At 38.4% G+C, this 26,972-nt stretch overlaps 1 protein-coding gene across 1 annotated transcript; it reads left to right on the plus strand.

Moving 5' to 3' along the window:
* Positions 1 to 424: 424 nt before the first annotated feature.
* On the plus strand, positions 425 to 26,738 carry LOC131701569 (fibronectin type III domain-containing protein 5-like). Its single transcript, XM_059000278.1, has 6 exons — positions 425 to 996; positions 15,754 to 15,869; positions 16,580 to 16,772; positions 20,312 to 20,401; positions 21,421 to 21,585; positions 23,182 to 26,738. Exons 1-5 carry the CDS (start codon positions 927 to 929, stop codon positions 21,561 to 21,563), a joined length of 612 nt encoding a protein of 203 aa, XP_058856261.1. The 5' UTR covers positions 425 to 926; the 3' UTR covers positions 21,564 to 21,585; positions 23,182 to 26,738.
* The last annotated feature ends 234 nt before the right edge of the window (positions 26,739 to 26,972 follow it).

The following is a 26,972-nucleotide window of genomic DNA, read 5'->3' on the forward strand; positions in this document are numbered from 1 at the left end:
TGATAATTAGTTGTCTGTAAAAAAAAGGGTAACCCACATAACCCACATAAACCAGAACAGTGCTCAAAGAGTTACGTTGGATTGTTTTTCACAAGTAGCGAGGGTGTGCCCCTTTTTAGTGCCACATCCTAAAAAAAAACTAACCTTGCGTTTTTAAATTACAAAAAAAAAAAAAAAAATCTGTATCAATAAAAATAGTTTTGTATATAAAAAAAAACATTTCAGGGGTCTTAAAAATCATTAACAGGCAAGTAAACTCACAGGACTGAATTGCACTCAGCTGAATACACATACACCCCGGATGCATGATTATACTAGTCGGTAAAGAGTTAAGACGGTTGCGAGGGAAAACTCTTGAAGTCTGTAGCAAGGTAATTTCATTCTTCAAGCCGCTTCTTGCTCAGAGTACTGAGTGAATGGACAGGATCTGCACGTCTGTCAGTGTGAGCACGTTTCACTCTGCAGTATCTTAGCTCTCCAGAGCAGTTCCCGAAATAGGCTTCGGCACAGCTGTGTCTACCTTGAGACGGGGTAGCGACTAGAAATAGCGTCGGGGATCTCTTAACCTGGTGGATTTAAACAGGATTGCGGTGTCTGCTCTCCGTGTGGTACCACCGTTTTCTCAAACCTGACCGTTTACCGGATTAATGTCGATCGCATTAAATCAAATAGACTGTGCATCCGGCGGACGCCGCGCTATAGAACTGTCCAAGGTGCTGAAATGCTAAAACCGCCGGTTTCTGCGGCAGACAGTTCTGACTGGTGTACTGTGTTGCTGTTTTAAAATACAAAGCAGATAGACGGGGCATGGACAATCGAACTGGAATGTAAAATACATTATTACATAAATGCACTAATAAATAAATATATCTCGGAGTAAATGGGATTTCACGTTTTTGAAGCAGCATGTAAAAATTGTCTCAAGAATGGAGCATTTTTCTTTGTCGGCTGTGCTTCTAATTCTCAGCTGTGGTAGTGTTTGCTTGGTGGAAGCGGGTAAGTTTAAATTCGATTTCATATTTTTACACGAATATTTTTTTTTTTTGTTTAGATTTAGACGAATCATTATTAACCTGATTTATTATTTATATTATTATTTTCATGATTACCCTTGGGGTGATGCAAAGTATAACAGTGCCTGTAGAAATATTACTTTTGAAATAATTATTATATGTGTTGTAATATTTAAACCTATAAATTATTAAAATGCATTGTTTAATAATGGACCAAGCTTGATCTAAACTACAGTGTGGGTAATATATATATATATATATATATATATATATATATATATATATATATATATATATATATATATATATATATATATATATATATATATATATATATAGGCAGTAGATTGATTATTTTATCCATGAAATGTTTGGATGTATCCCTAGTTTGAGCAGAAATCTTATAATTCAAGGGTACATTGAGCAACAGTAACTGAGACATGAATTGTGGCTGACTGTTTGCAAAATACGTGTTAACTAAATAAACATGATCAAAAAGAACCTGGGTGCCGATAATATCATGATATACATAGCCGTTTCATCATCGAAGGTAGCTCTTTACATTCCTGACAAGTCCTTTTGACTTATTTTATTGGCCTGGTCATGACATAACACCAAACCGGTGTTATGTCATGATGAGGTTTTGAAGTGCTCCCTCAATGAAGTGACAATACCTACAGAAAATTAATGAAAATCCGTCTGTATTGCATTTCTATCTTATTTGGAAACACTGAGCACGTGTACAGTATTTAGTTGTCTAAACGCAACGGAAGTACAGCAGCTATGTTAAAACCTCACTCCCCTCTTCGTTAGAATACGGCGTTTAGTGTGTAGGTTTAGACGCTAGCACTGCATTCTCTGGTTTGTATTGTATGTCATTTTTTCGATAGTCTCTTTAGAGAGGTAGATCTGTGGGTGCAAGGACTATGTAGCCTACTGTGCAGAAAAGTCATGCAGACATACTTATGTAGATTGAGTAGTGCGCATCGCAGATGACACAGAGGAAAAATCATAATAATAAAGTATACTGTATACTCTGTGGCATAGTATTGTAGCTGTCAGCCAATGCTTGTCTCAACACTATATATATATATATATATATATATATATATATATATATATATATATATATATATATATATATATATATATATATAACAGCTCTCTTAGGATAAGTGAAGTGTTATATTTGGGACTGTTTTATTTCTATCTATTAGTTAATCTATATCGAGATCAATCGTCTTTTTTTCAGTAGGTCGTGAATGTTAACAGCAGGCTACATGGGCTTTAATTAGAAAAGCATAACACGTTTATTTATTTTGATTAATAATTAACGTATTGTCTAATCTGAGAATATCGTGTTGCATTAATGGTGTTGACAAGCAAGGTTAAGATGCTCAGGTTGGTTTGAGATGCGGGGGTCCCATAGGAATGTAAGAGCCTACTCGCTGTTTCATTAACTGCAAGGGGCTTATGCATACAAAAGCACGACGCACACCTTATCTCTAATACAGTATGACAATTTCAGCTTGCTCTGTATTCCCTGTGATGTTAATTGATCATTAGTGAGCGGCCAGTGCCATACTGATAAATCAAGTGCCGCTCTCTAACATTACACTGTGCAGGAATAGCGGGCTCCTGTCTGGGATCTCTATACAGTATACAATCATAGTGTAGAGTGTACAGTAGATGTTTTCTTCAGTATTGCTTTGGAAACCTTGTGTTTAGATTCTGAATAATGTGTTCTAAATAGAACCCTTTAATCCAACAGAACCATAAAATGAGTTCCAACTTTCGAAGCTTTAGATTATAAATTACTTGCATGAGGTTTTAAACGTTCCAACTAGCTAGACACGGCGTGTTCTATCCCCATACTGTTGATTGGCGTTTACCCATATTAATGATTAGCCTAATCATGATTCAGACACGTAGGATCTGGCGTACTCAGTTGGAATCTCAAATGGTTGCCTACTGTTTGAGGCATGGATGTGAACGTTCTCCAGGGGCAAGGTTAGGATATATTAAATTGCAGCAGTTTTTCTCCTGTGGGTTTCCATTAGCATTTTGATAATTTTTATAAAGTGGTTCAAGAACCCCTGACTGTTTTCTGTAAGGATTCAATTAACCTACTGCTGCAGTATCAGGTCCATGTGCTAGACATAGCCCCTTGGTAAGAGATTACCTATAAGTAAGGTTTGGCCACCAACGCTTTAAAATATTGAAGTAAAAGTGATGCAAACGAATTGCAGTAACATGCTGAACCTGGTTGTTCCTGAGTTTGATAATTTGATAAAGGGAACCAAGGTGAAAAGAGCAAGTAAAAAAAAAAAATAGAATGAACTCCTAATTATTGTGTTCACTTTCTACTGACCTTGTCCTGAAGAATGTGTCAGTCTTGTGATCTTGTGATGCAGCTTACTGAGCACATTCACACACTGAAAACAGTTTATACTAATGCTCCTTTCAACAATCTAAGCAGCATCAATTGGATGATGGTCAACCCTGTCTCCGAGATCTCTCAGCAAATAAATACAGTCCATCGCGTAGACGAGGCACTCTTTGCCTATATTAATTTACTGTACCAGGCTGTCCATATGTGTCCAAAAGGAGATATGTAATCCTTAATTATTGCAGCTTTTAAATTCCCCAGGGTATAAAGACTAACTTGCAGCAACAACAGGTGTTTTGTAATGACTTCTCATGTTGTTTTAATGCGCCTGCTGATGATTATATGTTGATTAGCTTGGTGTTTAATAGCCATGGGTGTGACCTGCATCATGAATCGATTCTATTGGAAATCAGATCAGTGGGCAATTGAAATGCCCAGAACTTTCTATATAAAATGAGTTCCTGTGTTTTGGAAAACTGTAAATCCGTGCGGTAAAGAGGGACAAAGTGGAGGCGCATGTCTTTACATAGATCTTACTACCTTCCTGGCAGGTCTGACCTTGAGTGAGGATAAGTCATCCTATACTGGAAAGGGATAGTAGATTGTTACGTATTAAATGACATCACAAGCACATTAATAGATTTAAATAGAAATAAGCGAGTGTAGTTACATCAAAAACCTATAAGTATCTCTACTGTTTGTTTTCAAACACACTTTCCCTTGACAAAGACATGTTAAACATACAGAAACATTGGGAAGTTGGATCTTTTGAGCAAAAACTTTCTTTTCTATATATAAAATAAATATGACACTGCAATAACGAATGGGTTTGAGAATTAGGACTCTTGAATCACCATCTACAGCATGACCAGGCTTTAATTGTGACAAATCTCAGCTTGAACTTTAGGGGATTTTAGAGCTGTCAAGGCTCAGAAGTGACAGGACATCTTGTGTGGAAATCTACGTGCTTGACTGCGTTTTGAAAACATCAGCAGCATTGCATTATAGAAGCAGTTAAAAAGAAAACACCATGTAGTATTACAGTATATGGTACAGTATTGTTTTCTGCCTAGGGCTTCTCCAGTACCATATTTCATTAAGGATTAACTATGATTCCTTTTGAGATTACTGTAGATTCACTGTAATGTATTGCTAGCTTTATTTAAGTACAGTAAAAACGGTATGTCCTTCACAGTGTTTTATAGTGTCAAAGAGACACTTTTCATTGCTGCTCTGGGTAAAGCGTTCGCTGCAGAACCAATATAAATGGTGTAGACAATGCCTGTAGACAATACGGACATCATCAAAATGACATTAAAAAACAGCAGAATGCAGCACACTCACAAGGACACACAGGGCCAGGTGATTTCCTTTGCTCACTGTAGATCAGGATTCTGGTTCCTTTACATTTCACTATTCTGCAGTGACACTATAGAACCATAAGATAAGGACTCTATTGAAAACAGAAATCACATTGCCCTCGGTATGCCTGTCGCACTGATTACAGTGCTCTCGATGTCCTCTGCAATAGACATTAAGGGCATTGTATGATTTTCCTCCATGTTGCAGCAGTCTGCTGTAGGAAGCAACGTGCATTTCCAGCGTGGATTGCTAATGGATTGCTTTAGATTAGAAAAAAGAAAAAAAAGAGCCAAGCGCGGACCCATTTCAATCATACATGTAGTACAGGCTTTGACAATCATGTAATGCAATGATTGCTGGTTACTATTCTAAGCTTTGTTACTGGTCTGAAAGCCTGTAATTTTGAAATCCAGACTGCAAAAAAACTAAATGTATAAAAGCTGGTTCTGTGTCCCACAGTCATTCAGTTTTTTTTAACAAAGAAGAAATGTAATGATAAACTGATAACTCACTGTTTTAATAATTAGCTACAACGTTTCAGCTTCCGCCTTCTTCAGAGAGCATGGTAGAAATAGCCAAGCAGACTGATCTTGTTGAAGTTTGAGAGGTTGAAAGTTGCACAGTGACTTAGATGAATGTTCTAAGAACACTATGACACAGACAGTTCTGAGGTGGAGTTCCAATCCTAAAAGGTTGAGTCCATGTGGGGAAATAAAGTCTAGGTCATGTTAGGATTGTACACTTTTCTATTGGAAGCATCGTCATATCAAAATGGCTATAGTTTTGAATTCTCTGTACTCAGTTTTGAAATGAAATACAATTCCTTGTTGACTAGAGGAACTGGCACAGACTTTATTCTAGTCTAATATATGTGAAACTTTACTGTGTTGATTGCTTAGTTGTGTAAATAAATGTTGGGCACAGCCAGCGTTTCAGCTGCATCTCTCTGTTTCTGTGTGTGTGTGGGTGGTTCTCATATCCTTTTACATGTACTCTTCTGTAAACTTCAGTGGCAGACCTTGTTGGCATTCCAGTTGTTTTACATTCACGTAAACAGGCATGCTCGTTTTACTGCCTGTAGCTGTCGGGTCTTGTGAATTTCACCTGCAAGCTGTGCTGTACTTCAAAGATGTAAAGCAATTTATTACCCCCAGTGCATTAACAGTGGATTCCAGGGGGCCAGTTATAGATTGCAACCGATGATAACAGATTAAACTCCATACCCAGTGAGTGGGAACAGCAAAAATCGAAATACATGGACTATGAATGATATCGTTCAAACCAGACAAGTTACTGACTGTACTTAAAGGTCAATTGCTGTCAGAAGTAATCAGTCCAGTACATTTTCAGTTCTAATGTCTTTTCATATGACATGTCGTGATTAATTTTTATTTATTTTTTTACATTAATGAAAACCCGAAGCTCAGTTTTAGACTAACGACGTTTGACAAAGTGGCTTCGTTTTCAGGTGACAGTTACATCAGTCATTCAGAGAGAAGGAGAGAGAGAGAGAGAGAGAGAGAGAGAGAGAGAGAGAGAGAGAGAGAGAGAGAGAGAGAGAGAGAGGAGCTCACTGTTAATGGATTGAGATGCCAATCCATTACAATGCTACAGCGGGTCTGATTGGCCAGGCCCATGAGATCAAACTGTCAAATCCTGGGTGTAGTGAAATGGTAAGCTTAGGAATCAGATGACACCTAGGGAGAGCCCCAGGTCTGATTAGCAGTGAGGGCAGTTATCAGCATTGAGGTGCATTGGAAGAGTGCAGCAGGGGTGCTTGCTTAGTCCTCTGTTTGTAATGAGATCTGTCCAATGCAACTGCCTTTAATGAATGTCACTTAATAAACTCCTATCCATTTAGATCGATCTGGACTGGTCAGTACAAGAGTGCTATAGTGGGATACACTATGATACTGCTCCCAGTAAGGACAGAGGAGAAGGGTAGAAGAGAAAACTATAATGTTTCATAAAACCAGTTCAGAATGAGCTAAATATATATCACATGGTGGCCTGCAATCCTGTCAGTGAATCCTATCTGTGCTGTACTGGGAATAGCTGTGTAGTCTGAGCCTACCTTAGCACCTCTGTACCAGAGTAGCAGGCTGACTAACAGGGCTGCATACATTCACAGTAATAAAACAAAATGATGGTCACCCGCCTTGTGTGTCCCTCATACAAACCCAGGGGGCAGTGAAGTGTTGTGCTGATAAGTGTTGAAATGATTACAGGCTGTGTAGGTGTGGCCACAGACACAGGCTCCATTTTTAACATTATCACAGTGGGAATGATAGGGATACATGAGAGGAGATTGTAAAGTGGGCCAAGGCCACTGCATCGTGAGAATACAATGCAAACTGCCTGGGAAAGAAATGCACCTGGGATGTGGATGAAAGCAAATGTAAACTCATCAAACTTAAATAAAAGAGTTGAAACAGAAGACCTTTTCGAGCGTGCGGTGGTAAAGGATTCTCATGGTATCTTAAGCTTATACTCACCCAGTCCATATGGTTACTGAGGGAAATGTATTTCTAACCACATTAAAGTATACAGTCTATTAGGAGTGTCTATCGGAAGGGTTTTGATGGTTTTTTTTTTAGTTTTTTTTAAATGTGGTCTCCATGATGAAACCACTCCTTGGGATGAATGCTAGGTTGAGTAAACAGTTAGAGGAAACGGCAAACCATTTTAAATACAATTTGAATTGAATTTTATTTTTTACATTTCCTTCCTTTCTCTCTCTCTCTCTGTGCTTTATATACATACATTTATACTTGTTACATGATTTGAATGTAAGAAAAAAATCAATTCAAATGACATTTAAAGCTTTTTAGCTGTCAGCCACATCACTTTAGAGCCAGGTTTCATCACTCTGTGTCCAAGTGATGTTACAATCAAACATTGCTTTAGAACCAGGTTTAATCACTCTGTGCCCAAGTGATGTTACAATCAAACATTGCTTTAGAACCAGGTTTAATCACTCTGTGTCCAAGTGATATTACAATCAAACATCGCTTTAGAACCAGGTTTAATCACTCTGTGCCCAAGTGATGTTACAATCAAACATTGCTTTAGAACCAGGTTTAATCACTCTGTGCCCAAGTGATGTTACAATCAAACATTGCTTTAGAACCAGGTTTAATCACTCTGTGCCCAAGTGATGTTACAATCAAACATTGCTTTAGAACCAGGTTTAATCACTCTGTGCCCAAGTGATGTTACAATCAAACATTGCTTTAGAACCAGGTTTAATCACTCTGTGCCCAAGTGATGTTAAAATCACCGCATGGAAGTCTAGGGAGTAATCCAAGCTGAGAGAAGGTCAAAGTTAAATCTGTACAAGTCACTCTAAATTGTAGAATATTTTAATAGGATCTAATCAAACTATGGTACTTGATGTTATAATCTGTGGTTTCAGTTGCCATAAGGCGTAAGGTTTAGTCTTTAAGTCGAGTTTTCATAGGCTTAGTTAGAATTGATATACTGTACAGTATGGAGGATGAGTTAATATATGCAATGAAAGTGTATGCAACTTTAGCATTGCAGCAATATGAATAACTACACAGAAACTCATTTATATTTGTATCATTTCATTCCAGATCTGCTTTAAATGATAATGCACACTTTCAAATGTCAGCTCAGGTTTCATGTGATTAAGAATAATGTATCATTCTACAGCAATACCTAATTGGCATCTTGACATCCACATTACTTCCAGAAATAAAACACAATTTTGAATACCGGTTAATACGCTAATAAGGGCTATGCAATTACCAGCAAGCTAATTCTTGATGAATACTGATAAATCAGCAGTAAAAATATAAAAGGTAGTGATATCGTTTTGAAGGAAGTGGAGCACCTCTTACATTACAAGTCCTGCTTATTGCACTGTACTGAATCCTACACAACACAACAGCATGTTTGTCCTTTCATCACTACAATGGTGTCTATTTTTTTCATATACAGTTTAAATGAAGAGGGACATGGCAACAAAAGATTCTAAATTAAAAACACACAAGCAGTCATTCATAGAGTCAAGCAACTAAATACACTGTGCAGTATTTAATACTCAAGTAACTGTTGATACATATCATAAAACATCAATATACTGTACATTTGATAGGGAAAATGACAAAGAGAGGTTGCCCAGAGGTTTTATTTAACCATGAATAACTAACTTTTCAACTGTTATATTTAAACAGAGAGAGCGATGGTTATTGGCCTGTGAAATAAATAAATGAGGAGCCATTCGTTTCTCCTTCCAGTCCTGGTTCAAGTGACAGCAAAGGACTACATTATGTAGTAAGCCATTTTCCCAGCGTTGAATGTACAGTAGATACCCACCACCTTGATTCAGTGATGCAAGGAACTAAATATGAAATGTTCTTCCCCCTTACAGCTCAGTAACGCTAGGTCGAGGAAGAAAAGAAAACGGTTTAACGAATCAATTGAAAATTATAGGGAAAATTATTTTGTTGGAGCTGTGTTTTACAAAAAGGTATAGCCACAAACAGTCTGAGATTGTATCTGTCAAACTCTTTAACAAAGCTTCACTGTCTTGTAGGCTCTGCGCTGAAACGTATTATTCCCCCAGAGCTTCTAAAAAGTGACTCTTGTCAGTGTCTGTCACTGCTATAGAGCAGCAATATCTGGCATTTCTAACAGAAGAATAAAAACGTTAACTTTCTAGTAGATCGTTCTTGCATTATTAATGAAGTCATAACAAGTCTCTCTTCACACCTCTAACTCTGCCATGAATATTGAAGTCTGCTCTGTTGTTGCCAAATGAGAAGGATTATGTCTTGTCGTTTAAGGAGCTTCTGGAGAGAACGTTCTGTTGACAGCTGTGGTTGTAAACAGACCTGTGGAGGTTGGTTTGAGACCAGATATCCCAGACGGTCCTACAGAGGGATCTTAAAATTCAGTCGTCCAAAAAGTCTGCTTCAGCAAAGAATGTGTGGTTCAGCATGGCAATACATTTCACACTCTCACAGTGCCAGTTCCCTTGCTTATACAGGGAGAGAATGGTAGTCTGTTTTTCACTGCACAGGTGTTGTAGTCAGCTCCAAGTTGCAACATAGCTAATGACTGGTCTGAAACCTAATTTGAATCTTACTTGATGCACAGTCCAGTGGAGGTGCAATCCATTTCCTTATCAAATATCAATCTAGCATTGAAAACTCTTTGGTATTCAGAAGCAAAAAACAAGAACAATGAGTAGACTTTTCACACAATACAACTGAAACACGCCTGTACATATTTTTATATTATTTACTATATAGATTGAGAAAATTGTAGTCTTAAAAAGCTTCTTTTTTTATTTTTCCATTAGATTATTCCATGTGTTTCTGAGTAGCTGGACTCCGGTGAGATTAATTAACGCTTAATTGAAGCTTGCACAAAAAAAAGACATTAATCCATCAATTGTTTTAATAGAGTGAATGCATTTTTAAGATGACAATTTAAAAGAAATGCAAGCTCAAATAATGCTTTACATCCCTCAATACAATTATTTTACTTGATTTCATTGAGGGTATTCCAAGCTAATTGGAAGATCTGTTTGGAGGCTATTCTACTCCAGGACACACAATAGAAGAAAAAGGCTATTTTTGATGTCGCACTGAAAGTATTGATAAACACAGTCATGCACCAACACCAATGATGAAAGTTAATCTGTCATGTTGGATCAATACAATTAATACCAGGTTCGCCTGAGGTAAAAACTGCAGCAAAACTGGCAAACCAAAGCCTTTTCTCCAGCCAAAATAAATGAGATCTGTTATTGCAGCATGGGTTATTATAGTGTGCTTTCAACTGTTAATATTCACAACATAACATTACCCTCCCCTTTATACCTTGAGAGTCTGTCTGCAATTACAGCTGGAAAAATTCTAATTAGCAATCATGTTCCTCTAATGGCACGCAGGCGCAAACTACATTTGAAACAATATTGCATTCATTACAAGAGGGCTCAGATTCCAGCACAGACAAAACAAAATTACCATATGGCAAAACATAAAATATGCATTTTCTAGGAAGCCGCTGTACAGTTATTTTGACTGCATCCACACTTTGAATAATGGCATTGGTTGTATTATATAATAATATACCAATCGCCCAGTTTAAATATGTCCCTGTGTTTGCAAAACACAGCTAACACACATAGATTATACTGAATACCATGCCTCTGGACCTGAATGGTAAAAACAGATCCCAGGGATCTGGGACAGGGTTTGCATTGCATGCATGTGGTAACAGATTTGCAGTGACTGATTAGTCTGTAACCAGATGCTGCACTGTTAATAATGTGGCAAATTAATGGTTTGTGTGTGTTAACTCTAAATCACTCTCAAGATAACAACACCCTTGAATAGAGGTCTGTAAGAGCCCACACATAGCTGTAGTTTTCTATAGGATTGTATTTTCTTATAGGGGTACAATGTGGACTACGGTCATTATAATCACTCTCTGGGATGCAATTTTTCAGACAGGTGGACATGTGCAAAATTGAATTCAAATGAGGTGGGAAAAATATATATACCAGTGGCATTGCCATACCTGACACTTAAATCACAGATCTCCAGCCTTGTCATCGTTCATCTCACTAAAGCGCTAAAATATTGCACCACAACCAAGATGGGTAGAGACAAATAAGGCCTAATGGGATTAGGCCTTAAGGCCTAATGGGATAAGAACAAATGGGATTATGTGTGCCTGGAGTGAATCTGTTTTCTTACAGTGCCATTAAACAGCAATGAAAAGCAATCAGAAAGGTGCTCCATTGCTCTGCTGAACATAGGAAAATAGGTGAATCTGCATGCGAGTGTGCTGACAATGCTCATTCAGAAGCTTGTTTCAGGACACTATAATTAAAGAATATGTTAACACAGCTTCTCAAGCGAGTTTGCACAAATCCTGGTCAAGCTAGCGAGGCAGTGACAACCTAGAGAGTTTGGTCTTGACTACAGATAAGCAAGCTGATGCAAACACACTATTCTTGATCCAGGCTCTGTGCACAGAATTAAATACCAAAGACCAACAGAATATACATGGAGCCTCTTTGCTCAGCTGGGCACAGTGTTCCCTTCTAAACCTTGGATTTGCCAGTCAACAAGAGTCCCGCACACAGCTGGTGAAGGATGTGATTAACTTATGTCAACACTGAATTGCAGAGAGCTGTGGTGATATGACACAATTCCTATCCCTACCCCATCTGCATTTCGCCCACTCTACCTCTCTGCTAGGATAGTTATTTGACAGCCTTTCCTTCTGGCTACATGTTTGTTTTCTGCGTTTCTGTTAACCCAACATCCCAGTCCTAATTCAGACCGATTTGATCTTGGTCTGCAGCCAATGGAAACGAGTGGGGCTGATTTCAGAACGCTTTCAACTCAGTCCCAGTGGCAGATGAAGACAAAGCATTATTGAATTCAGTTCAATTCAGTAAAAATTAATAAATAAATAAATAAATAAATAAATAAATAAATAAATAATAATGATGCAGAGTGCATGGCGGTCACATTGTTCTTATTTTACTCTGTATACAGTATACACACATACATACAGTGGTGGTATTTATTATTGTCAATATTTTATCTGTTTCTGTTGTTTATTGCTAAGGAATACTGTGTTCTTAGACATCGGTCTCATTTGAACAAGGTCCAGGACAGATGACTTTGCTGCATGGTGTAGGAGGGAGGGAGAGAGAGAGAGAGAGAGAGAGAGAGAGAGAGAGAGAGAGAGAGAGAGAGAGAGAGAGAGAGAGGGAGAGAGGGAGAGAGAGAGAGAGAGAGAGAGAGAGAGAGAGAGAGAGAGAGAGGGAGCTTCTGATCTTACGGTTCAATATAACTGTGACAAGGAACATTCGATGCTCTCAGCCAAATGCCTGATAAAAAATTAAACAGGTTTACTGTATCACATGGGATCCCATATGAAAATGTTATAGCACAGTCCCATTGCAGTTATGAAACAGGCAGACATAGCCCTAATCATCTGGTAGAAGATTAACAATTGATGAGCAATGTGCTGATTAAAGAAACGTTCATAGAAATGAAAGGAGAATCTGTTATAGTAGTAAGATACTGCAGAGTTTAACAATAACTTTTTCAGTAGTTTTTCTGCAGACTGTAGTAATTTACTATAGTTTTACTATGTTATTTTTTGTCCATGAAAGCCTGCAATACAGACATGGAGCATAGCATCTCTGATAACTGTAATGCTGGTACTTAATAATACCTTGTTAGCCAAAGGAGTTACAGCTGTTCAGATAGGACCTCCGGTTTATAAAGGTTGTCTTGATTACATCCTCTTGTAAAATCACATTAACAGCTGACACCACATGGCAGTTGTACACTTCAGAACCAAGCAATGCTGATCCCTGGCTTCTCTCTGAAGATGATTTATTATCATCAGCAGCAGGGGAAAGGGAGATTAAAATAAACACTAAGCGTGATAGTAAGAAGTTTTCAAGGGCTTCTTAACTTCAAGGCAGCTGAAACTGAAAGAGATGGAAAATTACTGGAATCTTAAAAAAAGATACCAGGTTTGCTGTGTAAAGGTTGCATGAATAACTGAAATGTTTATTTAGCCCTAGTGTGCTCTATCCTGTACGAAGACTATCTATCTATAGAAATACCAAAAGAAACAAAAAATTAAATTGCATTTTAGTAAACTAAATGCAGCTCTATTGAGTGTTTAATTGTTATGGATAACTACCTGTCTATAAATATATATGTCTCTGCAATCAAACAGTGAGTAAGTCTCGGATCTGGATTCTTGTCTTTTAGTGTGCACGTCCATTGAGACTTTTCTTTGCCTACTGTTGTGTAATAAAAAAATAATAATGTCTGCAATTGTCAATAAAAAGTGTTATCCTTGGGGTTACAGAAGGGGATAAAGTACTTCTTTGAACCAGTCTGTAATTGCCCCAGGTGTTAATGAAGAGTGGTTTATGTGATATTTATGTGGCGCACACCTCTTAGGTATAACAGAGGCTGAAGATGTTATTTATATGACTCTACTACACTGTGGTGCTCTGGGTAGAGCTGGAGCTCGGTGTGCTGTTGTGGTAAGCAGGTTTTTAAGCAGGCTGACAGTGCATGTGTCTGTAACTTATAATACTCAAGGGGGGTGTAAACTAACTGGTGCACAAGAGCTGCTGTCTGCTCAAGAGCAGAGCTGTGCACAGGATAAAATGGGGAGCGATGCAGTGTACAGACACCAGTGAATGAAATGAATATTTTAGCGTACAATGTATTTCCCATCTCCAAGTGTAATTCACATCGAAATGTAAATATGTTAATTGGATTAATAAAGAGATTCTGCTGCTTTCATCTCTGAATCTTTATTCAGAATGTGAGATTCTGTATGCTTTCAGGCTATTTATGAAAAGCTCCTTTCATTGGTGGATTTTCTAGAAAAATCAGATGTATAGCCTCAATCTTTCAGGCTTTAGAGTGTAAATATATCCCACAATGGAACTTCACTCAAGCCCGCAGAGCGCTGGAGCATGACGCATTTCTGCATGCATTGAGAAAGCAGCAAAGTTTCACAGTTCTGTGGAAAGTTTTAGGTTTTCATTTTAGAGTGTAGCATGCAAAACATTCAGCCTTTCTGATGTGGCAGTTCTCTGCAGCAATCATCTTCCCCAGTCCTCTGCAGCCATCATCTTCCCCAATCCTCTTCAGCCATCATCTTCCACAGTCAGTCAGCAGTAACCAGGGATTGTGAGCCGATTAGCAATAGTCAGGAGCAAGTGCGTTATTATTGTCTGTTACATATCAATGAAGATTTTGATTATTTTGAATTACTTTAAGGTCTCTGGGAAGTTACTAGACATCCCAGACTGTGCATAAACGCGTGTTCCACAAGGATATAAGGGTGAATAGTAGGGATGCTGACTTCAGAAGAGGATTCACGGTAAAATGACTTAAGAAAAAAGAATCTAAAGCAAAAGCAGATGGAGTTTCTTTAACTTCCTGAGGGTGAGATTCAGCAGAGCATTTCGTATATTTAAATGGGATGCATCTCAAAGGCAATCAAAACGCTACTGTTTTCTTCAGCGGAGCACCGTTGCGTGTAATGCAAAAACAACTTTCTGCAATATACAAATGGTGACCCTCATTAGAAATGATCATTTTGCGATACCCGAGGGAGCTGATTGCAGTTTCCATCAAGGGAAATGAGCTGTGTGTTAGAAAATTAATAAAAAATAAAAAAATTAAGAGTTTGTGTGGTACAAAAAAAAAACTATCAAATCCCAAAGACAGGATCGATATACCTTTGTTGCATGTTTTTATTTAAAATGTTTCAAGAGCCATCTGTTGGACAGGCCTATACTCATTAATTTTAATTTGTATCAATTAAATTATTTTTAATGGATACATCAGGGTTAAAATACACAACAATTGCATCTTATGTTACTATAGAAGTGTGAGAGATTGGCACCAGGACAAGCAGTTTTCTTCAGGAGCAGAAAATAAGTCAGTTTCATTTCAACAAGTCATCTCATTAACTAGTTAGGAGGCAGTGAACTCCAGTGCTTGTAACCAGAAGGTCACCAGTTCAAATCCCACCTCTGCCATTCACTGACTTACTGTGTGACCTTGAGCAAGTCACTTAACCTCCTTGTGCTCCGTCTTTCAGGTGAGACGTTGTTGTGAGTGACTCTGCAGCCGATGCATAGTTCACACAGCCTAGTCTCTGTAAGTCACCTTGGATAAAGGTGTGATTTATTCTGTTAGCATACCCCAGATTCACAGGCTTAATACAGATCTGGGAGTCCTATCCTTTGAGCTTTTCAATAGTAAAAAAACAAAACAAACTATCACTTCTTACCGTCTGGCAGTAATTATAAAGAATCGCTTTCGCCGAGAGTTAGCGAAAAAAGCCCCGAGCTTCCGAGCCACTTTGGTCATCAAAGCTGCTTTCTATTCAGAAACCAGAAAATGTGTTTATTTTTTTTTGTTGATTTTTCTTTCTCGCTCGTTTCAGACAGCCCGACAGCTCCCGTCAATGTCACGATCAAACATCTGAAGGCGAACTCTGCCGAGGTGTCATGGGACACCCTGGACGCGGACATTGTCATCGGCTTCGCAATCTCACAGCAGGTCAGTGCGATCAGTGCCTTCCCGTTGAAAGCCAGTGGGAGCTAGATTCTCAACACCTCTCCTGTTGTTAGTAATTAGAGACTGACAGGACAGGGAGCCGGCAGGGACAGTGGTTCCAGCTTTAACACTGACCTCTCATCGGTGATAAGGTTCCTGATGTCTCATTGTTAGCGCGTGTGCTCTCACAGGAAGGCAGTTTGTATAACAATGGACTGGAGTTCTGGCTACTGTACAGTATGTTCAGGTAATAGCTTGGGTATCGTGTTGTTTATTAAAAGTTGTATTACAAGGCTGCTCTTTTGCTTGTTTGTTTAGATCGCATGTGCAATACATTCCAAATATTAACTGTTGCAAGAAGCAAGCTCAAGCAAGCTCAAGCCTAGCAGAACTGTACTGTACACACACTCATAATTAATGCACACGTGCAGTATTTATCGGTACCCATATTTGTTCTTCTCAGACATCTGATAAGAATGATGGAAATGTTGATAAGGGTTTTAGTGCCTGTACTTTCTGTAAATTACAATTTGAGCTTACACTAAAAGATCTAGATTGCCAACCCCCCTCCCATTCAATGCATAACAACGTTACGATTCCAGCCCCCCCTAGTGTTAACCCTCATTCTTGGCGTAGCCCCAATCAGGACCTTGTGATGGCGCCGTGCCCTTGGCATTATTAACGCTCCCACTCTGTGCCTCCTCTGTCTCTAGAAGAAGGACATGCTGCGCTTCATTCAGGAGTTGAACACCACCACACGGTCCTGCACTCTGTGGGATCTGGAGCAGGACACTGAGTACCTCGTCCATGTCCAGTCCATCAGTCTGAGTGGGACCAGCCCGGCCAGCGACCCCGTGCTCTTCAGGACGCTGAAAGAAGCAGAGAAGCAACAATCCAAGAGCAAAGGTACAGAATATACATGTGTAGCAGTGGCTTTGCGTTTTACATTTAAACTTTGTTCAGAACCTGTTTAGCCTCTTGGTCATTGGATATGGTAATTGAGCCCCCACCAGTTTTCAATTTCTGGTAATAGACCAAGGTAAAGCTCCATTGGTGATGCGAAGGGGTTTAACGTGATGTGCAATCCATACATGTTAGCAACTTCATGCTCTTTCAAGGTTTCTACCATTGGTTTGCTTGATCTGCCCGCTCCTCTCAAAGGCGATGTCAGATAAGCTTCTAGGTGATGTCATGATAGCCTTCTGAACATTATTATCGTTATCACACTGGTCACAAGGTCAGTATTCGAAGTTGTGCTGGTACCGAATGCTAGAACGGCATTAGTATTTAAATGTGCTAGTTATTTTATTGGTACTGCAATCCAGTGACCAATGCATGCAGCCCTATTGTGATAGACTCCATTCCCAGCTGCTTCCCTGGAAAATGTTGAACCTTCACAGTGAGATACTGAGGTTGTTGAAGTAGGTCATGTTTGCAAAATACATGTATAATTAAATATACATCAATGAACATCAACAGTCATTTCATTTAAGTAATTTATAAGGTTGTACTGTGTTTTTTTTGTTAGTTTTTTTTCAGTTTGATGAAGGCACTAGCCAAAACATTTAATACCTAATGCTTAACATGACCTATAGATTGTATGCATAATACTGTGCATAAATGTATATGGTTTCAAAGAAACTGCTAGATATTCTTAAAGGAAGAACAGTCTAGCATAACAAAGACATAATTAAATGAGTTTTAATGTGGCAGCAGTAGACATGCTATAATAAACAGCGTCACGTTCGGTATTACACTATTACTTTAATGAAATTACAAGATGTAAATAATTCATTTATTGTTAGGTTGTTGTCAAAAGACAGAGAATTAAGCTTAAGAAATGAAATCAGAGTCTGTTATTGTAACTAAATGGATAATTAGCCCACAGGAGAGAAGTTGGAGTTTAAAATGCATAAATGTAAGCCAAGCAATAGAGATTCTGAGAATATAACCCTTCAGGAGAGTATTTTGAGTTTTCAAATGCACGATTTTGTCTGCAGGCTGAAAATATGTACCTGAGGCAGGAAAGTGTTACATTATAAAGTTTCCGTCCACAGAGTTTCTCAACTGCTCTTCAGGGTATTAAGCAATGGGCATTTGGCCAATGATACCCGAAACAATAAATAAAAATGAGGCAATGCTGCCATCTGATCCCTTGAAGGGTTCTAGGGATTGAAATCACTGGAAACCCTGCTGAGGACTGGTTTTTAATTCATTCCGGGCCGTGTTGTAATCCAGGATTAAACCGTTTTTCTGGAGTTCAGTCAAAAGCTACATCCTGAGATTCAACAATTTTAATCTGTTATTTTTTTTACTGCTGACTGCTTTCCACTGAGTACAAGGGGTCAGTAACAGCAGCTCTCATCACAATGAATCATCTTGCAAGGCTGCTGTCTCTATACCCTCTTACACACACACACACACACACACCAAAGGCCTGGCAATGCAAGGAACATGTTCCAGGGTTTGCTCTATGTATCAGCTGATGAGAAAATGTCTCTATTGACACTTATTAAAGGAGTACTAAATGCTTAGTGTCCATCGCCAGCATTAATTTAATCTTGTTATCACCCGAGTTGAACAAATGAAGCTCTAATTACATTCTAATTTAACATAAAGTTCAGTGGCGTACAGTTATTATTTTGCTACAGGGCATATATAATTGGTGGAAGTGCTTTACTAGTACAGTACTTTAATTACACAAATACAACGCACACCATACTGTCAGCTTAGCCCTTCATTATCTGTATTACCTGTTAACTGGAAGACTGTGCTGACCCTGCTTTACACTCAGTATTGTTCAGAAACACACCTGTTGGGGGTTAATGAGCCTCTATTGCTGTTACAATAATGTACTGCTGAATTCAAAATAGTATTCAGACGGAATGCATTATGAATTTCCAGCCATTTATTTGAACGTGTTTCCAAACTGGTTGTGGTAAATGCCGGTTGAGTTGAGTTTTGACAGATTCAATAGAAGTGTGGCTCTGTTATGAGTTAATGCCGTATTCATTCCTGAGCTTACCTGGGATGGAATTCTCACAGGTGTCTCTTCAGTAGCCTTTACTTCTGCGGATGAGAAACATCTGGCTTTGAAGCCGGTTTTGAAATGTTAATATTGTAGCGTCCATGGGGGAAGGCAGCAGCAGGGCTGGTTAGTGACGTAATCAAACACATAATCCCGATATACGCTCCTTGCAAAGGAGCCAGCTCTTTTGTACAGCGGTATTGGCGCTATGCTTTAGTGCGAGAGGTCCCAGGTTCGCGCCCGCCCTCCGCCTGTGTGTGGATTGCCTCGCCCTGTGTGATGCGCCTGCCTGCGGGAACCAGGATCGCTACCATATGAAGCAGTTTCTCCTGGGCAAATGCGAAGGAGAGATAGAAACAGAGAGGCTGGGGACAGAGGTTCGAGATACAGTCAAAGTGGGGATAAATATTTACACATTAAGTACAGTGTAACTCTGCATAACAACATTGTAATGATGTGTAAGTGCAAATGTATTTACTAAGTAACTACTATGTAAATACACAGTACCAATAGACTGGTAAAACATGACCAAGCATGCAAAATGAAACCCTATCGATTCCTGTCTTCCATAAACCATAATTCACATGCAACCTGTTCTCTGCAGTTTAATTAAGAGTGCTTTTAAAAAAGCCTTGTTAATTTGCATGTACCCTTTCTTGCATGATGTGTCTGCAATGAAGTTTCTAAGTATAAGCATACACTGGCTTCTTTAGATGATGGAGAATTTGTCCCGTTACATTAGCAAGGGCTTCATATGATATCATTTTTCAATTCTAATTATAGGCATTCTTCTCTTACCATGTAACTGATGAACGTTTCAGACTTCCAAGTCTTTAATTGGGGTGGGAATTGACTTGGTTTCCAGGATTTTAAGAGGAAACAATGATCAGAAAGAGGAGTAGTTTATATACAAATTAACCGCTACAGTGCAGTAACGTCACTCATATTACTGACTTCATATAAACGTGGGTAACACTTTAAAAATATAATGCACAAACAAACAGCAAAGTGTTACGGAACAGAGCATTCACAAGCAGCGCACCAGACATTATCAAATACATTATTTATTAATATTGTCTAATAGACTGGTCGCCTATTCGACTCTTCTAGTCCTTCTACCCCTGTTCTGATCCATGTGTTCTGGAAATCATTTGATGTTACTGGGCACTCACAGGGTATATTGATCATTATACCAGCAAAGAGTATTATCAATAAAGAAGCATGCAGGTCACTACACCTGCATCCACACCCCCTAAATAATGAGCATTCCCCTGGCTTCGGAAATGCACTTGTGAATTAAGCTAATGGTAACCACATGCTGTCAACTTGATTTAGGAAAGAGGCGTCTCGCTCCTGGGTTCGTGTGGTCTGCTGTCAAGCAGCACTGCATTGCCGTTGGTGTTTTTTTATTCCGCAGATGAAGTGACGATGCTGGAGGTTGGAAACAGCACACAGCTGCGAGCGGGAGAAATGATTATCATCGTAGTGGTTTTAATCATGTGGGCAGGTGGGTGTCTGTGTGCGTCTCGTTGGTACTGTGTGACTAATCACTGAAATGGATAAATCATTCATGTGGCCAGGTCACACCAAGTGTGGACCTGTTTTGTAATACACCCACACAAGTAATGCACGAGGATGGGCTCAACAGGATTTAATGAATGTATAAAGGCTAGTTAGAAGTATGTCCTATAGCACCCTGTTGGAATCAGGGCTCTAATTATGGGACAGTTGGTAAGAAAATGACTAAAATCTCTTGTAGATGCATGTTAAGGGTTTATTACAAACAGTCAACAATACACGATAAATAGATGCATCTGTAAAAGAAACAATATTAGACAGTTTAAAAACGATATAATAACAGGGTATTACAACGTAGTTTGATGTAACTAAGGTATCTGTAATAAACTAAAACATTATAAGAACAAGCATAACACTAGTACTGTGTAATTAAAATGTTATAATAAACTGTTCTTGCTTGTTAATAACCATAAAAATGGTTATACATTTTCTATCAATTGATTAAACTAAAGTATGACCACTGTTATACTATCCTTCTCTAGTCACATAAAAAGCATGCAATTCTCAACTCAATGGGGTCTATTTAATTGATCTAAACAATGGGGTCTCTAAACACTGGTGTCCTTTAAAACACTAAGTAAAACACCCTCCCTGGAATTCACATATTTTTACATGCAGAAGCAGAATTGTCAGATGCTTGATTTGAATGACCTTGGTACACAAATGCTAATTATCTCCGTGGTATTTACATTATACTACGGTTTTAATCAATTGATCAGACCCGAGTGTCTATACAGAATAAACCAGAGTAGAATCCAGTTGCTTAAATTGCTTTGGTTGTGCTTTATAAGCCGCGGCACACACCCTTTTATTTTAGGAGCTAAGCCAATCTTCAAATACCCAAGAACAAGAGACTGTGCGGTATAAAAAAAACAACTTGAATTTCTGTTCAACCGGGCAGGTTCGAGACCTTAAAGAAAACGGATGTGTTTTAATTGTCTTTGGCAGGTGTGATTGTCCTGTTCTGCAGGCAATATGACATCATCAAAGACAATGAACCAAACAACAACAAGGATAAAGCCAAGAACTCAGAGTCCGAGTGCAGCACACCAGAGCATCCGACTGGGGGGCTGCTGAGGAGCAAGGTATAGGCTACCCCACGCTTCAGGGCAGGTGAATCTTTCATTTGTTCTATGTATCTGAAAACCATACTTTGTAAATCCACAGTATTTGGAAACCCATTTATTTAATGCTCTTATTTAGATAAGGACTCTTTGAAACCTCAACCAGCTTTGGGAAAACAACCTTTGAAAATCTTTTTTTTTTTGGCTAAATCTTCCAGCCGTCGCCATCCGATTATTTCTTCCGATATGAAGCTTGCTATTAAACGGGTCTGATTTCTACAAATAAAATGATGGTTTGACTTTGAAAGGCATGTAGCATTTATAGTCCATTTGAGGATAGAAATGAAATACAAAGTCAGACCAAGAACTGACTTCAGAGTGATTTAAAGCTTCATAAAGTTGGAAATCTGAAAAACTCCAACTCTGAGGCATATTATAAAAACTTATTGTCAACTCCTCAGTTCACATTTATCCAGCTGCTTTTAAATGGGCTGGCTAACTAGAATCGAATACCAGCACTACAAAAAAAATAAAACCTGAGAATGACTTGATTCTGATGTTGAAATGTTCCATCCTCTCTCGTTTCTGCAAATACGCACAGCCGACATGATCTATTCATTACCTTTGCAGCGAGCTGCCTGTACCTGTTGTAATAAATTGGTGTCATGAAGGAAGCAAAGCTCAATATTTGGAGTCTGCAACTGTTCTGTTGAACAACTACAGGTCCCATGGGTCAGCGAATAAAATGGAAAGTAATAAGGAGATATTAAAATGTAATAATTGCAAAGACTTAAGTTTCTTTTTGAAAGCCTCTTACCAGTTTCCAGACTAAATACACATTTGTCCCATTATTTTGGATTTTCAAATGCTAGACTAAACCCACAGCAGTGTATTTTAGGATATGTTAGCTGGGAATAATCTTTCTTTGCATATTCTGCTGAAGATCTCTCAGAGCTTCACAGAATGAGTCCCAATAGGGTTACACTCTAGGACCCACTTGTCTGCTTGACTGTAGGAATATGGAGCTTTCCTACTGGGTAGAATGTGCCTATCATTCCAGACAAACAGGCAGTCTGATTTAGGGCATTTATTCTGGATATGCAATGAGGCCCATTCTAACTAAAATAAATCTGTTTTGTGCATATATGTATACAATTTATGAATGAAGGGACCCTTTACTGCATTTTTTTATGTCAGCTTCTGGTAAATAAATAAGATTTGCAGATGGCACTTCAATCACTCTTTGAAGTTACTGTACTAATGCCTCCTCTGATCACAATCTAGTTATATTAACAATGCCTACTACATCATTTGCTTGGTAATTCAGCCTGTAGAGAATAATAGATGACAGGATCTATGAATGTGAATTAGCAAGGAGCATATTTTCAAGGTAGATTTTATGAAAATGTATACAGTGATAGAGCTTCAGTATGTTTAAATCTTAACCACAATGCAAAAGAGCTAGGCTTGTCTGCATTCCTAGTTTTAGAGCCTTTAACCTCACTGACAGGGGACAGGACAGAATCTGCAACGGTGGTGCATCACTCAACACTACATAGCCAGAATGCCATGCTTGTAATGTGTATATTATAAGTTCTTTGTACAGTATACTTATAGTTTTAACCTGCTTTGTTTCCCTTTCCAGTTCCCTTAAAACAACAAGCCATCCGTGAACATCATCAAAGCCTAACAAGAAGGTGTTTGCCCAGCAGGCACAGCCTAGTACAAAATGCCTTGAAGCAGCAGCAGCAAAACAGAGACAGAGAAGCTTCGCCCTGGGAATTGCCCTGTCCAGAAGTTTACAAGAGAAGGAAGCAGCAGGAAGGGTGTAGCGGGTGGAGCAGAGACGTCTACATTGGTGTGACCCCTTAATAGTTTTAATTAAGTCCCGCTTTAATCAAGAGGAAATCAAAAGCCTACATGAACATACTCGCATTCAGTACACCTCATAGTGTGTGGAACAAAAACTGACAAAATTCATCGTTAGCGTTGCTATTCAAAACACTGTACTTGATTATTTATTGTCTAATTCTAACAGTATCATGATTGCTAAGCTCCAGACAAGCAAGGGATTCTGAGAAGACCACTTAACAAGTCTGCTTCTGATGCTTATGAAGAGAACAAAGCCTCTTAACAAGTCTGCTTCTGATTGGTTCTTGATGCTTGCGAAGAGGACATTTTCTGGACGCCTAGTTAATCGATAGCAACCGCAGCTGTCAGGACCTTCAGGGTACTAACACAGTTTGAGAAAACCTGCTTTCACTTGGGCTTGCTTTTAATATCCTACAGGACTCTCACATTTTGTTATAAGCATTATTAATCAGTGTTTTTGTGGGGTTTTTTTTTTATTGCATTTCAAAGAAATCTTTCAAGTATTTGTCAGTATGTTTTTTTTTATCTGTAAAAAAAAAATGAAAAAAACTCTCCAGCACTTGAGTTAATTCTCTTGAAAAGCACAGACATTGACAGTATTTGCCGCCTGTTATCCTTAAACCTCATTGATATTACTATTATTAATATTACTATTTTAAAAAAAGATGCCTGATGGTTTGATGAAAATCTTGATTTTAAAAATCCTGGATGATCATTTGCGATCTCTCGTCATCATTTTTGAACAGCGATTAGCTAAATATTACAACAAGGTGCCTTGATTTTTCAGGCATCTAGGTTCTACTCTTCTGTCTTTAAACAGGTTGAGATTCGTAATACTGGTAACATGAGTAAGTCTGCTTTATTTGGCCTCAGCACACTGCACTCAGGTGTCTGCTGGCCACTGTTTTCTTTGAGGTTTCCTCTGGAGAAACCTGTACATTTGATTTCACTTCTTCTAAGACAGAATAAAAAGACTTTGCTGTTCTACATGTCTGCAATAAGCGGTAATTTCTGCAGGAATTCTGAGAATAGGTTTTACCCAATATACAGTAACCCTCAGGCTAATGACCTAAAAAAAAAAAAAAAAAAAACTAAATGCACAGGACTTAGCTACATAATCCCCCTTTCGATTTTTCACAACACTTGTTTTTGATTATTATTCCTCGTATGGCTTTGTACTTCTGTTTTCACTATCTTAAAGTCCTACTCTGCTGTGCTGACATTCTTTGGTCGTGATTATTTATTATTATTATTTATTTCTTAGCAGACGCCCTTATCCAGGGCGACTTACAATTGTTACAAGATATCACATTATACATTATTTCACATTATACAGATATCACATTATTTTTACATACAATTACCCATTTATACAGTTGGGTTTTTACTGGAGCAATCTAGGTAAAGTACCTTGCTCAAGGGTACAACAGCAGTGTCCCCCACTGGGGATTGAACCCACAACCCTCCGGTCAAGAGTCCAGAGCCCTAACCACTACTCCACACAGTTTTGGAATGACTCGTGACCTTGTTGGAAGACGATCAGTGGCACTGCACTGGCATTAAGCCTCCAGCTCATGAGAACTGGGGAATTTGTCTCTGCTGTTATAGTGCACTGCTGTTTGGTTCTTTTTTTAATCACTAACAATCGGCCTTGGACAATGATAGGCAGCTGCTAATGGTTATGTTCTAGGTTAGAGGCTTGCGTAAGCAGGAGTACATGCAGCCGCTCAGTTTTCTTCTCTGTGAAGAGTTTCAGAAGGGCAGGACATTTATAAAAACTAACAGATCACATATGGGCAGAATGCTGCTGACAGGAGTTTGAGAACAGATGCTTGAATCAATCAAATTTGATTATTGCAAATGTTCCTGTTTCTTTCAGTGCGTCCTCGTCAACCCCCGTGATATGACCCCCCATGATATGACCCCCCCATGCAAAGCTTTTACAATAAAATAAAACAGTTCACGTCAAGGTACAAGGTCCTAATTTCAGAAAAAGTAAACATGAACATTTGTGCATTTCTAATAACAAATGCTTTTTCCCCCTTTTACCATCATAAAATAAATGAATGTAATTTTCATGCTTCTTGAAACGAATAAAACAAAGTAGTTTTCCAAACTGAGACACAGTGCGGAGCTGCTCTGTGTCATGAATAGCACGAGTCGATGGGAATGGCTTGTGATTTGCTTGCTGATGTTTTATGACAGGCAGTTAGGAAAGCCTGACAGGAGCGAGGACTTGCTTCAGACACATTACCTGAATCAAGTTTCGGAAAAATGGCTTTTGAAACTGGTCAAATGAATAGCAATAAGTATAATGGATACACTTCCGAAGCACAATTAGACTGTACTGTACACATTGATTTATCCCTTTCTAATGGATACCAAAATGTGTATCTACTAGAATCAGTACTGTAAAGCCATACTGATGCAATACTGAATACTGTATAGACCGGCTGGCCTGTGCTGCATGTATGTCTGCAACACAAGCCCAATTACCTTGATATTTATGGATGTTTGTATAAAAATATCAAAACATATGCAATTACTGTAAATTGAATATATACATGGCACACGAATAGGTACAGCACACGTCAGTTAGGTATTTTCTAATCGCGATTCAGTATTTAGTATTACTTGTACTTGTCAGTTCAATCAGGGCAGCTCCTCACTTCCAAGGCAGACAAAAACAAAGAATACAAATCGCCCCGAAGTCATTATCATGGTCAAAAAGACATGCAATTACCGCTTCACAGTGCTTCTATTGCGTAGCAGCTTGATCCATTCCAGGTTTCACTGAGATCTCGGGAATACCACGGCTAACGAAAGGATCGCGCAATTAGATTGCGTGCGCGATCCTCTATTGGCCCTGGATAGGAGATCAGGTGTTGCGACTTCAGTTTAGGAAAATGGGCTGGAGGTAAGGCAGTTTTTCTTTTGCTGCAATCTCTAATCAATCTTTTTTTTTCTTTTTTTTTTTCTTTTTTTTTACATTCTCAGCATTTAATTCTTGCTCCCAGAAAACACATTGGCCAGAACCTTAAAATGCAAAGTTGCAGTAAAAACAACAAAAGCAAGCATATTGACATGTTAACTTGTTATGACAGCAGGTGTTGTGTGAAGAAGCATGGATAATATAAAGGTATTCATTATGTAAAGTATGCTGTTCATATTGCTCTGTATGTAATGTATAATACCAACTGCTTTACAAAGAGGGCTAGCATGGTTCAGCTAATATGCACAAATGAGATTACACACTTTCTATTAAGGACTGTATATAAACCTGATAATGTATTAAATGTAAATCAAATAAAGTTATCTAATATTTTCAAATCAAGGTGTTTTTTTTTTTTTGTTTGATGACATTTCAAAACAATAATATGTAGGTTGTTTTGAAAAGTTTACACAATTCACGTTAATCAGAGGTTTTAAAAAATAATTATTAGAATTAGCGAATGTCTTTAAAAACAAAACAAAAAAAATGCACACATTTTTAAAGGAATCATATTTAATGTTGAACATTGTGGTTTGTAGGGAGAGATATTACCTTCCAGCAGTTATGTGTTT

Source organism: Acipenser ruthenus, chromosome 25, assembly GCF_902713425.1.
Source record: "Acipenser ruthenus chromosome 25, fAciRut3.2 maternal haplotype, whole genome shotgun sequence".
Lineage (NCBI taxonomy): Eukaryota > Metazoa > Chordata > Actinopteri > Acipenseriformes > Acipenseridae > Acipenser > Acipenser ruthenus.